Source organism: Typha latifolia, chromosome 5 (assembly GCF_019914945.1).
Source record: "Typha latifolia isolate L0001 chromosome 5, TyphaL0001v2, whole genome shotgun sequence".
Lineage (NCBI taxonomy): Eukaryota > Viridiplantae > Streptophyta > Magnoliopsida > Poales > Typhaceae > Typha > Typha latifolia.
This window is the reverse complement of record NC_133090.1, coordinates 14,347,796-14,361,197: the sequence shown is the minus strand read 5'-3', so window position 1 is coordinate 14,361,197 and position 13,402 is coordinate 14,347,796. Positions and strand designations below refer to the sequence as shown.

At 39.1% G+C, this 13,402-nt stretch overlaps 2 protein-coding genes across 2 annotated transcripts; both read right to left on the bottom strand.

The window, feature by feature from the left end:
* Positions 1-4,024: 4,024 nt before the first annotated feature.
* Positions 4,025-6,108, bottom strand: LOC140788131 (cytochrome P450 71A1-like). Its single transcript, XM_073137261.1, has 2 exons — positions 5,141-6,108; positions 4,025-4,721 (listed from the first exon to the last, which is right to left on the bottom strand). Exons 1-2 carry the CDS (start codon positions 6,056-6,058, stop codon positions 4,110-4,112), a joined length of 1,530 nt encoding a protein of 509 aa, XP_072993362.1. The 5' UTR covers positions 6,059-6,108; the 3' UTR covers positions 4,025-4,109.
* A 2,820-nt stretch (positions 6,109-8,928) lies between these two features.
* On the bottom strand, positions 8,929-13,115 carry LOC140788628 (uncharacterized). The gene is made up of 3 exons (XM_073137971.1): positions 12,750-13,115; positions 11,572-11,847; positions 8,929-10,340 (listed from the first exon to the last, which is right to left on the bottom strand). The coding sequence occupies exons 1-3, from the start codon at positions 12,894-12,896 to the stop codon at positions 9,183-9,185; spliced, it is 1,581 nt and encodes a 526-aa protein (XP_072994072.1). The 5' UTR covers positions 12,897-13,115; the 3' UTR covers positions 8,929-9,182.
* Positions 13,116-13,402: the final 287 nt, after the last annotated feature.

Genomic DNA, 13,402 nt, shown 5'->3' with positions numbered 1-13,402 from the left:
TGTGGAGCTTAATCAATCAAGGAAAGAAGATGTCTGGTTTCTTGACTCAGGGTGCAGCAATCATATGTGTGCAAATAAGCAGTGGTTCTCAGATCTTGATGAGGAGTTTCGGCAATCTGTGAAACTTGGAAATAATTCCAAAATGGTTGTGTTGGGAAAAGGTAATATTAGATTGCAAATTGCTGGAATTACTCAGGTAATCACTGACGTTTTCTATATACCTGAGTTGAAAAATAATTTATTGAGTATTGGACAATTGCAAGAAAAAGGTGTAGGTATTCTGATACAACATGGAGTATGTAAAGTTTATCATCCAGAGAAAGGACTTATTATGCAAATAGCAATGTCTGCAAACAGGATGTTCGTGTTGCTCGCAAGAGTTGTATCAAAAGATCCCACTTGTTTCCAAACAACTCTTGAAGATAACACTCACCTTTGGCATTGTAGATATGGGCACCTAAGATTCAAAGGTCTGAGAACTTTGCAGTATAAGAAGATGGTGAGAGGGTTACCTCCATTGAATGCATCATCCAAAGTATGCACTAATTGTATGGTGGGAAAGCAACACAGGGATGCAATTCCAAAGAAGAGTTTGTGGAGAGCATCACAGAGATTGCAGTTGATACATTCTGACATTTGTGGACCCATCAACCCAGTCTCCAATGGTAAGAAAAGATATTTCATAAGTTTTATTGATGACTACAGTCGTAAATTATGGATATATTTTCTTACTGAGAAGTCTGAAGCTTTTACTATCTTCAAGATTTATAAAAACCTTGTTGAAAAGGAAACAGGAGCTTTTATTCGTTGTCTACGCACTGATAGGGGTGGAGAATTCACATCTCTTGAGTTTAATGCCTTTTGCAAAGCTAATGGCATTAGCAGGCAACTCACTGCAGCTTACACTCCCCAACAAAACGGAGTGGCTGAGCGCAAGAACAAAACAATCATGAATATGGTTAGAAGCATGTTATCGGAGAAGCAAGTTCCAAAGAATTTCTGGCCGGAAGCAGTAAATTGGACAGTGCATGTGCTTAATCGAAGTCCTACGTTGGCCGTGAAAGATATGACCCCTGAAGAGGCTTGGAGTGGTATTAAACCCAATGTGGATTATTTTCGAGTTTTTGGATGCATTGGCCATGTTCATGTGCCAGACAATAAGAGAAAAAAGCTAGATGATAAGAGCATTAAGTGTGTGCTGCTAGGAATGAGTGAAGAGTCTAAAGCATATAGGCTTTATGATCCAGTGTCTGAAAAGATAGTTGTAAGTAGAGATGTTGTTTTTGAAGAAAATGAGTGCTGGAATTGGGGGAGGAGTAATGAAGAAGCAAGATTTGATATGCTTGAGTGGGGAGATAGCAATGAAGAAAGAAGCGAACATGGTCAAGGTGGAGTAGAAATTGAAGAGGAAGGGGTAGCAGAAGGAGCAGAGGTTAGCACACCTTCAAGTGAGTCACCCAATGAGAATTCTCAAACATTTGAAGAAAGCTCATCAAGCTCACTAGAAAGGAGGAACATAAGAGTACCATTCTGGATGGAAGATTATATAAGTGGGGGAGAGTTGTCTGAAGAAGAAATTGAGCACAATTTGGTTCTGTTTATATCAACTTCAGATCCAACTAGCTTTGAAGAAGCTGTTCAGAGTTCCAAGTGGAGAGCTGCAATGGACTTGGAGATAGAAGCAATTGAAAGGAATGGGACTTGGGAGCTAACAGATTTGCCAAAAGGAGCGAAGAAGATTGGAGTAAAGTGGGTTTTCAAAACTAAACTCAACGAAAATGGTGAGGTTGTCAAATGTAAGGCTCGGCTAGTGGCTAAAGGATATGCTCAGCAATATGGCATAGACTATACTGAGGTGTTTGCACCTGTGGCTAGGTGGGATACAATCAGAATGGTAATTGCTTTAGCAGCTCAAAATGGTTGGAAAATGTATCAGCTTGATGTCAAAAGCGCTTTCTTGCATGGAGAATTAAAAGAAGCCGTGTTTGTCGAGCAACCACAAGGTTATGAGAAGAAAGATGAAGAGCATAAGGTGTACAAATTGAAGAAGGCATTGTATGGGCTTAAACAAGCCCCTCGTGCATGGTACAGTCGGATTGAAGCATATTTTGCCAAAGAAGGATTTGAGAGGTGCAGCTGTGAACATACTTTGTTCATCAAAAGAGGAGATGAAGGTAAAATTTTGATTATTAGCTTATATGTTGATGATCTAATTTTTACTGGTAATGATGAGAGCATGTTTGTTAAGTTCAAGAATTCTATGAAACTTGAATTTGATATGACTGATTTGGGAAAGATGAAGTATTTTCTTGGTGTGGAGATTTTACAAAATTCTGACGGCATTTATATTAGTCAAAGGAAGTATGCAAAAGAAGTTCTGGAAAGGTTTAAGATGGAGAAAAGTAATAGTGTGAAGAACCCCATTGTTCCTGGTGTTAGACTAATGAAAGATGAAAAAGGAGCCAAGGTGAATGCTACCATGTACAAACAATTAGTTGGAAGTCTTATGTATTTGACTGCAACAAGGCCATATTTGATGTATGTGGTGAGTTTGATTAGCAGATTCATGGCAAGTCCAACTGAATTGCATCTACAAGCTACAAAAAGGGTGTTAAAATACTTGAAAGGTACTGTGGATTTGGGAGTTTTTTATCAAAAGAAGGCTAATGGTGAGTTGATGGCATATACAGACAGTGATTATGCAGGAGATGTGGATGATAGGAAAAGTACTTCTGGTTATGTATTTCTACTTAGTGAAGGAGCTGTGTCATGGTCCTCTAAAAAACAACCTGTGGTTACTTTGTCTACTACTGAAGCAGAATTTGTGGCAGCTGCTTCTTGTGTCTGTCAAGGGGTGTGGATGAAGAGAGTATTGGAGAAGCTTGGTCATTCTCAAGGTAAATGCATCACTGTGTTATGTGACAATAGTTCTACCATTAAGCTGTCAAAGAACCCAGTCATGCACGGACGCAGCAAGCACATTGACGTAAGGTTTCACTTCTTGCGTGATTTAACCAGGGATGGAGTAGTTGAACTGAAGCATTGTGGCACACAAGAACAAGTTGCTGACATTATGACAAAACCACTTAAGTTAGATGTGTTTTTGAAATTGCGTAAATTACTGGGTGTATGCATGGTACCAGGAGTAAACTGAATGCTTTACTGCAATCAGTTTAGGGGAAGAATTGTTGGGATTGTTAGAATTTGTCAAACTTTCATTCAGTTAATAATTCCTATTATTTAGGACATGTAGGTAGGGTTTGACTTTTTCTTTAGTCTATTACCACATTCTTAGAATGGGTAAAACGTGGGTTGTTTGCTTTCTATTTTCTCTCTTTGTAACGGCTTAAATAAGTCAACAGTTTGCTTTGAATAATAAGTGATTTTTATTCTGATATTTGTGTGTGGATCTCAACAAATAGACTGCTGACTAGACTGCTGAGTAGACTGCTGACTGCCAAATAGCCATTAGTACCTCATGGTCCAAAACTTGAGAATTATTCGTGAGAAAGCCAAAGTTGCCATCTGTCACGGGATAATAGTCAACACCCTATTATCCTATTAGTTTTGATTCATTTTGTACAAGTAGAACGTTAGATACATATAATTTGTGTCCGTATTTTTAGAGGGATAGACTCATTAAAGAAATTAGTTAATACACTTTAAATTTAGGTTCATCACAATATTATTACAGCAATTAGTTCCCACAAAAGGTTAAACTATTTTAAAATGGTATTAAACATAAATATAACTCATAAGCCTTAGTTTATTTTAGAAGTAACTCTTGTTTTATTTCAAAATAATAACTAAACATCATAATAACCTCGTTCTATAATACAAACACTATTTATCAAAATTATATTTTAAAATTTATATCATCAATTTATTTTATATCAAATCAAAGATCATTAATGATAACTATAAAAAATAAAATATATTTTTTCTTATCTTTTCATTCACTTTATATTACATTAAAATTTATTATCACACTCTTCTTCTTAAATATAAATAAATATAAAAATAATTATTTCTAAAATAAAAATTTTATTATAAAAATATTAAAGAGGAATACATATTTTAGAATAGGCCATATTTCAAGGCCTGAAGAACTAACATCCGAAAGATTTTGGCACAAGAACCAAATCGGACTTTAACTTTGCTGCTAATCCACTTGATTCACACATATCCACTAACTCTCTATCCATAACATTGGGATACTTCCAATCAAAATGGTACAACAAATTTGCAAGAGCAAGCTCCACAACGGGCATACCAAAAGCAACTCCAGGGCAACCTCTTCTCCCTGCACCAAATGGTATGAATTGGAAGTTTTGACCCTTAAAATCAATAATACTGCTTACAAATCTTTCAGGCCAAAACTCTTCTCCCCTGTCGTATGATTTGGGGTCTCTTCCAATAGCCCAAGCATTAATCACAACTCTAGTTTTGGCTGGAATATCATAGCCTTGTAACTTGGTGTCTTTAATAGTTTCTCTTGGGACAAGTAGTGGAACAGGAGGATGTAGTCTTAGTGTCTCTTTAATCACAGCTTTTAGATACGTCATTTCATCTAAAAGATGCTCTTCAACCTTTGCGTTCAACCCCACAATCTCTCTTACCTCGTTTTGGACTCTCTTCATCTCTTCAGGGTTTTTGAGAAGCTCCGCCATCACCCATTCAATTGTTGCGGACGTTGTATGGGTTCCGCCAGCAAACATATCCTACAACGTGATCGGAATGTTAATATATTATTAGTCTAATTATTTAAGATCTTAAATTTCAAAATAGCTAATTATCTGCAATATATATATATATATATATATACATTTTAAACTCTGTCTGACATACTTCATCTGATCCAAGGATCTTTTGTTTATTATCCTCTTTTAGAGAATTATGTATGATAAGATCTTAAAAAGATCAAAAGAGGGCATATTTGTTATTTAATCTTCTTTAAAGGAAACAAAAAATGTTTTGATTTTTATGCTATATGCATTTTGGAGTGTGTCTTCGGAGGAATAAAGATAAATATAGGAGTCAAATGGAGGAAGTAGAAAACGTAGGTTGTAAGTAAACATAATAAACACATACTAAGACGATAGCCTTCATATAATTTTGTCAATTATCTGATTTCACTTACTAAGACGATAGCCTTCATATTCTCCCTGCTCAGGGTGACGCCTACGCTCTCGTCCTTCTCGTTGACGGCGAGCAAGATATCGACGAAATCACCGTCTTCGTACCGGACGACGCCTTCCTCCTTGGCGCGTTGGTGGTCCTCTAACACCTTCTCTAGGATCTCATCCAACTCTCTGGAATTGTTTCTCACCCTCCGATCCAACCCTCTCAATCGATCGATCCATCCTAGCCACGGGGTGAAATCCTTGAACGCCAGCGTCCCCAGCAAGGTGGAGAACTCCCGTAAAGTCGCTTGGATCTTGGCGGCACCCCCCTCCTCATCCATGTACCTTCGCCCGAACGCCACGCGGCATACTACGTCACTCGTGAACCTGGTGACAAGGTCGCTCAAGTTAACCGAAGAGGCAGACGCTGAGATGTTCTTGATTAACATCGCCTTCTCCTCTTCTCGAACACGACGGAAGGATTGCACGCGCTTGATACTTAACAAGTGAAGTACGCAGATCCGCCGCAGTTGCCGCCAGTATTCGCCGTAGGGGGCGAAGGCGACGTCGCTGCAGTTGTATAGTAGATCTTTCGCCACGTAAGACTCCGGCCGGCTCGCGAAGTTGATGTCTTGGGTCTTCATGACTTCTTCGGCGGCGTCGGCCGACGAGACTACTATAGTTGGTTTTTGCCCGAAGTGGATGAGCATTACCGGGCCGTACTGCTCGGAGAATGACCGGAGGGTGCGGTGGGGGAGGGAGCCGAGCTGGTGGATGTTTCCTAAGAGAGGAAGCTTTGGTGGGGAAGGGAGTGGTTTAGATTCCTTCGTCGGAGTCTTGCCTTTGGCATGATTAAAGAAGAAGAATATGATGGTGAGGAGAGGAAGGAGAAAAAAAGTGATCACTAGGATTTGAGCTGATGAAGGTGTCATCATTGCTTGCCTAATGACTTAGTTTGGTAATGAGTAGTATGAGATTGGCAATGGCGAGGGCTTTTATAACCTCCTCGGAGAACGCGTACGGCGAGGTAGAATTTTTATAAGATAACATTCTAACTAACTGTGTTAAATAACTTTAGATAAATCAGTTAAACTAAATACATATATAATATACTTTGAGTTAAACTTTAACGAGCTTCTAGCTCGGTTCGGATATATTAACTTTTTGAGCTACAAAATTTAGTAGAATTTTAAACTATCCAAGTTTATAATCCCCAGTTTATAATAAACTATATATTTTAGATTTAAAATTATATGTGTCGTTAAATAATTGTTCATAACAAACATCGTCCAAATCTGTCATAAAATTATATGTGTCGTTATGAAACTATTTTTCAAAGTCAATTCATTAAACAAATCGAACTATCAAACTAAGACATCAAATCATTAAATAATTTTGTTTTCATAATAATTATTTAGGATCAGAATTGACCATATAATTTCGTTAGTGATAAAAGTGATATCAGCCAACACTATCGGAATAGGTTGATAAGCCTCATCTTTTTATTCTTTTTTTTTTTTAAATTATCCTCAGTTTTTTTCTTGATGGTGCTACATCTTGACAAATGCATGGGAACATATTTTGATTCCGAACAAATAAGATATCAGAATTGTGAAGTGGGCATGGCACCAAATTAAGTTTATCTCGTGGTTGTAAGCTTCCCAAGATATTTTGAAGTATATCATCTTCTGTGCTATCGATGGTGCTTGATAGCCATTTCGATATCTGTACAGCGGTATCAGACAAAGTTACCGCTATTTTCTCCACTCTTGATTAGTGGGGAAAGTAAGGACGTCGACATGTGTGGTCCTCAAATATGTCAATTGGGTGCCTCACTGTCCTAGAACATTGAGTCCGCGGAAACTGTTACTGTTTCTGTTACGGAATGATCATTTAAACCATGAATGCAAGGGAAAGAAAAAAGAAAACTAAATTTGATACCACAAACGAGTAAGATAAGAGTTAATAGTTCTCTCCAAAAGCCACCGCATCAATGTGAACGATTCTTTACCAACTAAAAAGAAATAAGAGCAGAAGTTCAATTATCACATGAAAAAAAGTGATTACGTACGGAAATCATGTAAACAATGAATGCAATGGAAAGAAACAAAAGAAAACTAAATTTTATACCACAACAAACGACTAAGATAAGAGTTAATAATTCTCAACGAAATCCATCACATCAAATAATGAATGATTCATCATCAACTAAAGAAATAAGAGCAAATAATAAAGTTTTCTAAGAAATATAATATTTGAAAACATGAAGTACTCAAAGTTAGGCGTCGCAATTGAGGCGGGTTAGCCAGATTCTCATCGGAGTTAAGTTCGGGTTACGTCAAACTAGTACTAATACGAAGACGATCTATTTATTAAACGGGTTAAATTTGTAAACACGAATATGACTCATTTATTAGACGAATAATACGACACAATTCGTTTAATAAATAAGTTGTATTCTTTATACAATACGGTCAACCCGTTCACATAACATGATTAACCTATTTACTCTAACATGATTCACCCACTTACAAGATAATATAATATTTTCTGACCAAAATTAATATTGTAATACATCATTTTCTAATCAAACTAACAAAAATAATATTACACATACACAAATCTAGCGGAATTAGGTAATATTAAGTAACACCGGTTTCCGGCAATAGACGTATCGTCGAAGTTGGTGAAGCAGCGAAGATCAAGGTATCGCAATGGCGAGGCTCCGGGAGTGGACCTCCATGGCTATGGAGTCTCAGCTCTTGCTCCCATGGTGGCGAGGCGAGAATGCCTCAAGGCTAAGCTCCATTGGGTACTCGACGTCGAAGAAGTTGTAGTACATGTGAGTGTTGCTTCTGCCGACGAGCACACAATCATCGAGGAGCAGCACCGTTGAAGAGTGGTAAAGTGGAGAAGTAGCTGTCGTGCTTTGCACGTCGAAGTGCACTCCTATGTGATTTCTGAGGCGGTTGACGATCGTCGTGAGGGACAGATTCTTACCAAGCTCCCACTTGGTTGTCCTAGCTTTCGTGCTATTGATGATTAGCATTTTCTCGCCGTTGGGGAGCAAGATCATGTTGTCCATCACTCTTGACACCGGCATTATCTCTAGTGTCCCCGAGATCTCCAGATCTGCCGAGGTTCATGCTGAGGTTGAGGAAGACGAGAGGTAGGACATGATTGTTGCCGAATAGAAGGTTGCTCCTCTAGCATCCCCAAGATCTTCCATATCTACAATCAGCAAGTGGTCGAAGAGGCAATTCATGCTTAGGTGGGGAAAGACTCGATCAGCGCCGCCAAAGAGATGATTGGAGGAGAGTAAGAGGTAGAGGAGGGAATAGGGGAGGGCGGGGGCGCGACCGACAAGTCGGTTGCCGATTGTGTCCTACAAGAGAGGATGAGGGTGAAGATATTGGATTTGGGAGACGGAAGAGAAGAAATTTGGGAAAGAAACATAGAGGCATCTCGGTGAGAAGTGAGAGAGAGATAGGTTAGGTTAGGTTAGAATTTTAGATTATATATACTAATGGGTTGGCAGGTTGACCCGACCCGATCCATATACTTAAAAAGATTAAACGGGTCAAAAAGGGTCACTGATATGAATCTGAACAGAACCCAATTATTAATCGGATTAAGCAGATTGATCCGTTTATGACCCAAATCTAATTAGACTAAACCCAAATCCTATTAAAAGCCGAATTATTATAACGAATTATCGGGTCAATATTTGCCACCTCAATGCAAAGCAAGTCTATTTGCCATCCATCACATATTCACATAACACCGATCAGGGAGAATTTCCCACTTAGCCCGTCAAGCAACATAACTTGGTATTTCCTCAAAGCGTTACATCAAACATGAACATATTGTGCAAAAACGTGACAACAGTTCATGTTATAAGAAGCACTACAAGGAGCTCCACTTCTATCAAGAACCGAATCTATTTACAACCACAATCCATTTCTAGTGGTTATTGGTAAATATCCCGTTGATTAAAAGGAAGCCTCGTTAAAGACATTACAGCGATCCACACATAAATCTTTTCAAGAAACCACAGAGCTAACCTGACCATACTCGAGGGGGAGCTCCAGAACCTCGTCCACTTAGCCCATCAAGTAAAGCATTGAAGTCCATAGTCTGCCCACCCACCGTCATCCTATCAACCAAATTTAAGACCAGATCCCTTGGGTATCCCATACTAACAGCTTTCTCAATCATCTCGCCATATGGGTGATTCCGCAGCTGCGTGCCTGGATGGTGCAACCCGGGAGTGTTGTAACCTTGTACATTTGCCGGTGGTGTATAAGGTGCAGCACTTGTGTAACCACCCTTGCTTGGCTGTGGCCCGAAAGACCTCTGGCTTGATGGAGGTTGATGCTGTCCTTGTGTAGTATTATGTGTCGCTGGCTGTGAAATTGTACTGCCTGACCCTCCAGAAACGAAAGGCACAATTTCAGGGTGATTCCCAACCTGTTGAGGAATTGCAGAATAGGGAACCTGCATAGCCATGCTTCCAGGGAATGTTGCCGCAATAGGGTTGGCAGGTTGATGAGGTGCATAATGATAAGATGGTGAGGCTTGAAGTTTAATTTGCACCTGTGAAGCAGGTGGTTGAGGTTGCATAACCTGCGTCGGAAACTGCTGAGAGGGTGGTTGTGTTTGCCCCACCTGCTGAGGAAATTGCTGAGAGGGCTGCTGAGGCCATTGCTGCTGATACTGCAGGAAAGGCTGTGACTGAGCCTGACTTACTATTTGAGAATGTTGTGGAGGTGTCTGGACAGGAACATCCTGAACCTGAGGCCTTATCTGCACATATTGCATCTCAGGTTGCAATTGTTGGCTCTGCGCTACTTGGGTCAGAGTTTGACCCTGCATGTAGTATGCACCTGCTTGGTTCACCATGTAGCGATCAGGTTGCACACTCAGAGAACTAGGAGCTGGCTGCGGCATGGTTAATTCCCGGTAAGGCTGTATAGGCTCAGAAGCTCTGGGTGGGATTGACTGTGTTGCCTTTGCTTGCGGAGGCAGCACAAGGGCCATCTGTTGGTTTGACACTTCTAACTTGTCGTCATGCTTCTTTGACTCGGACAGTGATGGTGTGATACCCTCTTCATTCTTTTGAGTAGAATCCTTCTGGATAAGCTGAAGTTTGCCTAGTTCTTTCTGAGCTTCAGCAAGTTCTTGTCTGTCCCTCAGGATCTGTACAGACCTGTGAACCTGATAACACAAGAACAAATATTCCAGAGACACTGATCTAAAATGAACAACATAAATGACAAAAGTGTAAGACCTCAAAGGACATGTATAATTGCTTCTTGGCATATAGATAATTGCTGTAGAACTTAAAGATAGTTTATAATCAAAGCTTTTCAAAGCTAGGTCAGGCTCGTAATTAGCATCTTGCAACATATCTCTTTTCTCATAGGAGCAGAAAACTTGGTAGCTGGACAGTCCAGAATAATACATACTGCAGAGTGAACTAAAAGTTTCTTTTCTTTAACTTGTATTAGCATGTAATTTTATGTCTAAGCTTCATTAAAGTAATGGAAGATTTCCTAATATTCATACAAGGTAGTCAAAAAATATAACATTCTAATGCAGGGGATGCTAGAATTGAAGTCATCATCATAGTTATCATACTTCTGTATCTATATCGTCAAGGACACAGCTAAACTATGGATAGTTGAAGTGTTCTACATTGACTGCCATTAAGGTCTATAATATTAGGGCATAATATTCTTAAATTGGTGGAGCATTTATCGTGCCCGTGGTATTGACCCTAGTAATGAAAATTTACTCTGACAAACTTCCAATATTTCCATTACAAGAATTATACACAATGGTATTAGGCTATTGGGAAAATTATTAAATTATAAGTGAATACTTGACATTGTAATTCAAAAACATATCTAATTAGTGGCTAATTTCAAATGCATTAATATGATTTAGTAGGCTCAGCATCTCTCTAATGATCCTCTGCTGAGACTAATGCAGCTAATAAGTGTCTTCAAAGCACAAGATACCCTACATACCCTACATGACAATACATGCACAACCAAGGCTAGCATGCCAATGCTACTGTGCCAAGTAGTAACATAATTACAATTGATGATCTATGAGATTCACAAAAGCACACTTACATATGCTTGAATACTGATCATTCAACTGATAACAATGCTCTACATGATCAGTCAGAAAACAGTAAACTGAATGATCTTTTTCACCTTATAGGCTTATACTAATAAAGGATATAATTAAATTATTAATTTTCTTTAAGATATTTAAGCTTCAAATGGAGTTATTTTGCTAGTTCATTAAAAAAATTTAATACCTTACAAACGAGAAGGTAAGAACTTAGCCTACAATTATACAACATTTAGAAGCATGGCCATAACATTTAATCTAGATCTTTAAGAATGGCGGTACATTCTGTCAGGCATAAGCTTACTTCTTGCAGATGCTTTTCCAGAGACTTGAACTTCAGATCTGCTTCACTCTGATCCCGAATCATATCACTTCGAAATTCACATATTGACCTCTCAAGTTTGTAACAGTAAATCTCCAGTTGTGACAGCCGTCCTCCAATTCCCTCAAGAGATCGGAGTAGATTATCAGCATATTTCTTCATGCACTTCTCAACAACAGCTGTCACATCCTCTTTGCAATAATCTTCTTGTTCATAAATGTTAACCAAGGGTCTCCCTGTTCTATTGTCGTGGAAATCCTGAAGATGAATCGACAAACTATAAATGAACATATCTTCAAGCGATGCAAGTTAACCAATTGTTTAGTGACAAATCTAGAGTTCTATATTCAAGGTAATTATGCGGGAAACAGAAAACAATTAAAGAGCAAGAGAGATTTCATCTATTCCATTAGAACACCATTTACCAACATTGAGTTAGCTGACACTGACTATGGAATGTTATAAGGTCAGTCTCTGGATGCTATCTTCTATGTTTAGGTTCTGTTGGGATTGAAACTGAATTCTGAAACAGTTTCTGGCCATGTTAAGATTGGCTCTAAGGCTTATGAGACATCACAGTTGTTTTCTTTAGCCATAAAACAACTGTCTTCGTTAGTGTCATATCAATTTAAAAGCATTTGTTCCTTGTTCCCATCCTGTTTTTGTAGTTTGCCAGACAAGGACAACAGCTGATGCGATACACAGGACGCTACACAGGGATTAGTAAAAGGACTAGCATCTTCACTGCTCACATATCATAAGGACTTAAAAATGAAGCACTAGATATGAAAACGTGATCAATCATTCCGACAGAGCTAAAAAGTATCCGATTCCTTCTCTAATTCACAATTTCTAACAAACTTTTTTCTTCTGCAGGACCGAGGCAACCATTCATGGACCATAACAAATGAAACTACCAAAAACTAATTCAATGGTATACTTCCAATACATAAGAGATCATTGATAGAATACTTACCCAAAACATCGAAATCAAAACAGATTAATGGAAAAGAGCCCTAATTCCTAAATCGAACTCAATACTGTACTCCCAACTAATTTGCCAACTCGAAATCAATATGCTAAAAGATATTAACCCCGGTCCCCATCTGATCCCAATTCTCAATCTACAAAAAGAAGCCAAATCAAGAGAAGCATCAAACCTTTCCCGCGGGATCCGGACGCCTCCCATTGGTCGGATCCTGGCCCGAGTAATCATCGTAGGAGAAGAGGACGTCGTCGGAGCCGGAGCCGAAGCCGAACGATCGCGAACCCGATTGGGATCGGCTGGAGGATCCACCGGAGGCCATGAGGAGCAACGATTGGGAGCTAGGGTTAGAGCTTAGGTCGTCTCTTCTTTGACGAATGGAAGGAAAGGAAGGAGCGAGAAGGCGAGAGAGATTTGTTGCTGGTGGACGCTAGAATGGACCTCGGGTTTGCTTCCAGGTAAATTAAAATGTACCTCAGGAGAAAGTTTGAGCGGGATAAAGGATGAAACAAGACAAATGAGAGGAACGGAGAGAGGGTAAAGGGTGATTAAATTTAACTGATTCTAATTGGAGTAAGTAGTTAGCGATATTGATATGGAAGGACAGTTGACAGGGAGAACACGTGAGAAAGATACATGGTCGGTGGCCAGTGGGAGATGGATAAGCCTCGTATTTCTATTACTTTTTTATGCTTTGCGTGGGTGAAGGGAGGATCCGCTAAGATATTTGCAGAAAAACACATGCACTTTGTTTTTATTACCAAAAAGAAAAAGAAAAAGGAAAAGGAAAAAAAAAAGTACATATCACAACATATGTTGGAGAGACGA

Excerpts from the sequence above, each read along its gene's own strand:
- LOC140788131 (XM_073137261.1), bottom strand. The coding sequence starts at position 6,058 with ATGATGACACCTTCATCAGCTCAAATCCTAGTGATCACTTTTTTTCTC. Across the intron at positions 4,722-5,140 it reads ATATGAAGGCTATCGTCTTA|GATATGTTTGCTGGCGGAAC; the intron begins GTAAGTGAAATC and ends ATCACGTTGTAG.
- LOC140788628 (XM_073137971.1), bottom strand. The coding sequence starts at position 12,896 with ATGGCCTCCGGTGGATCCTCCAGCCGATCCCAATCGGGTTCGCGATCG. Across the intron at positions 11,848-12,749 it reads GTCCGGATCCCGCGGGAAAG|GATTTCCACGACAATAGAAC; the intron begins GTTTGATGCTTC and ends ATTCATCTTCAG. Across the intron at positions 10,341-11,571 it reads TGGAAAAGCATCTGCAAGAA|GTTCACAGGTCTGTACAGAT; the intron begins GTAAGCTTATGC and ends TTGTGTTATCAG.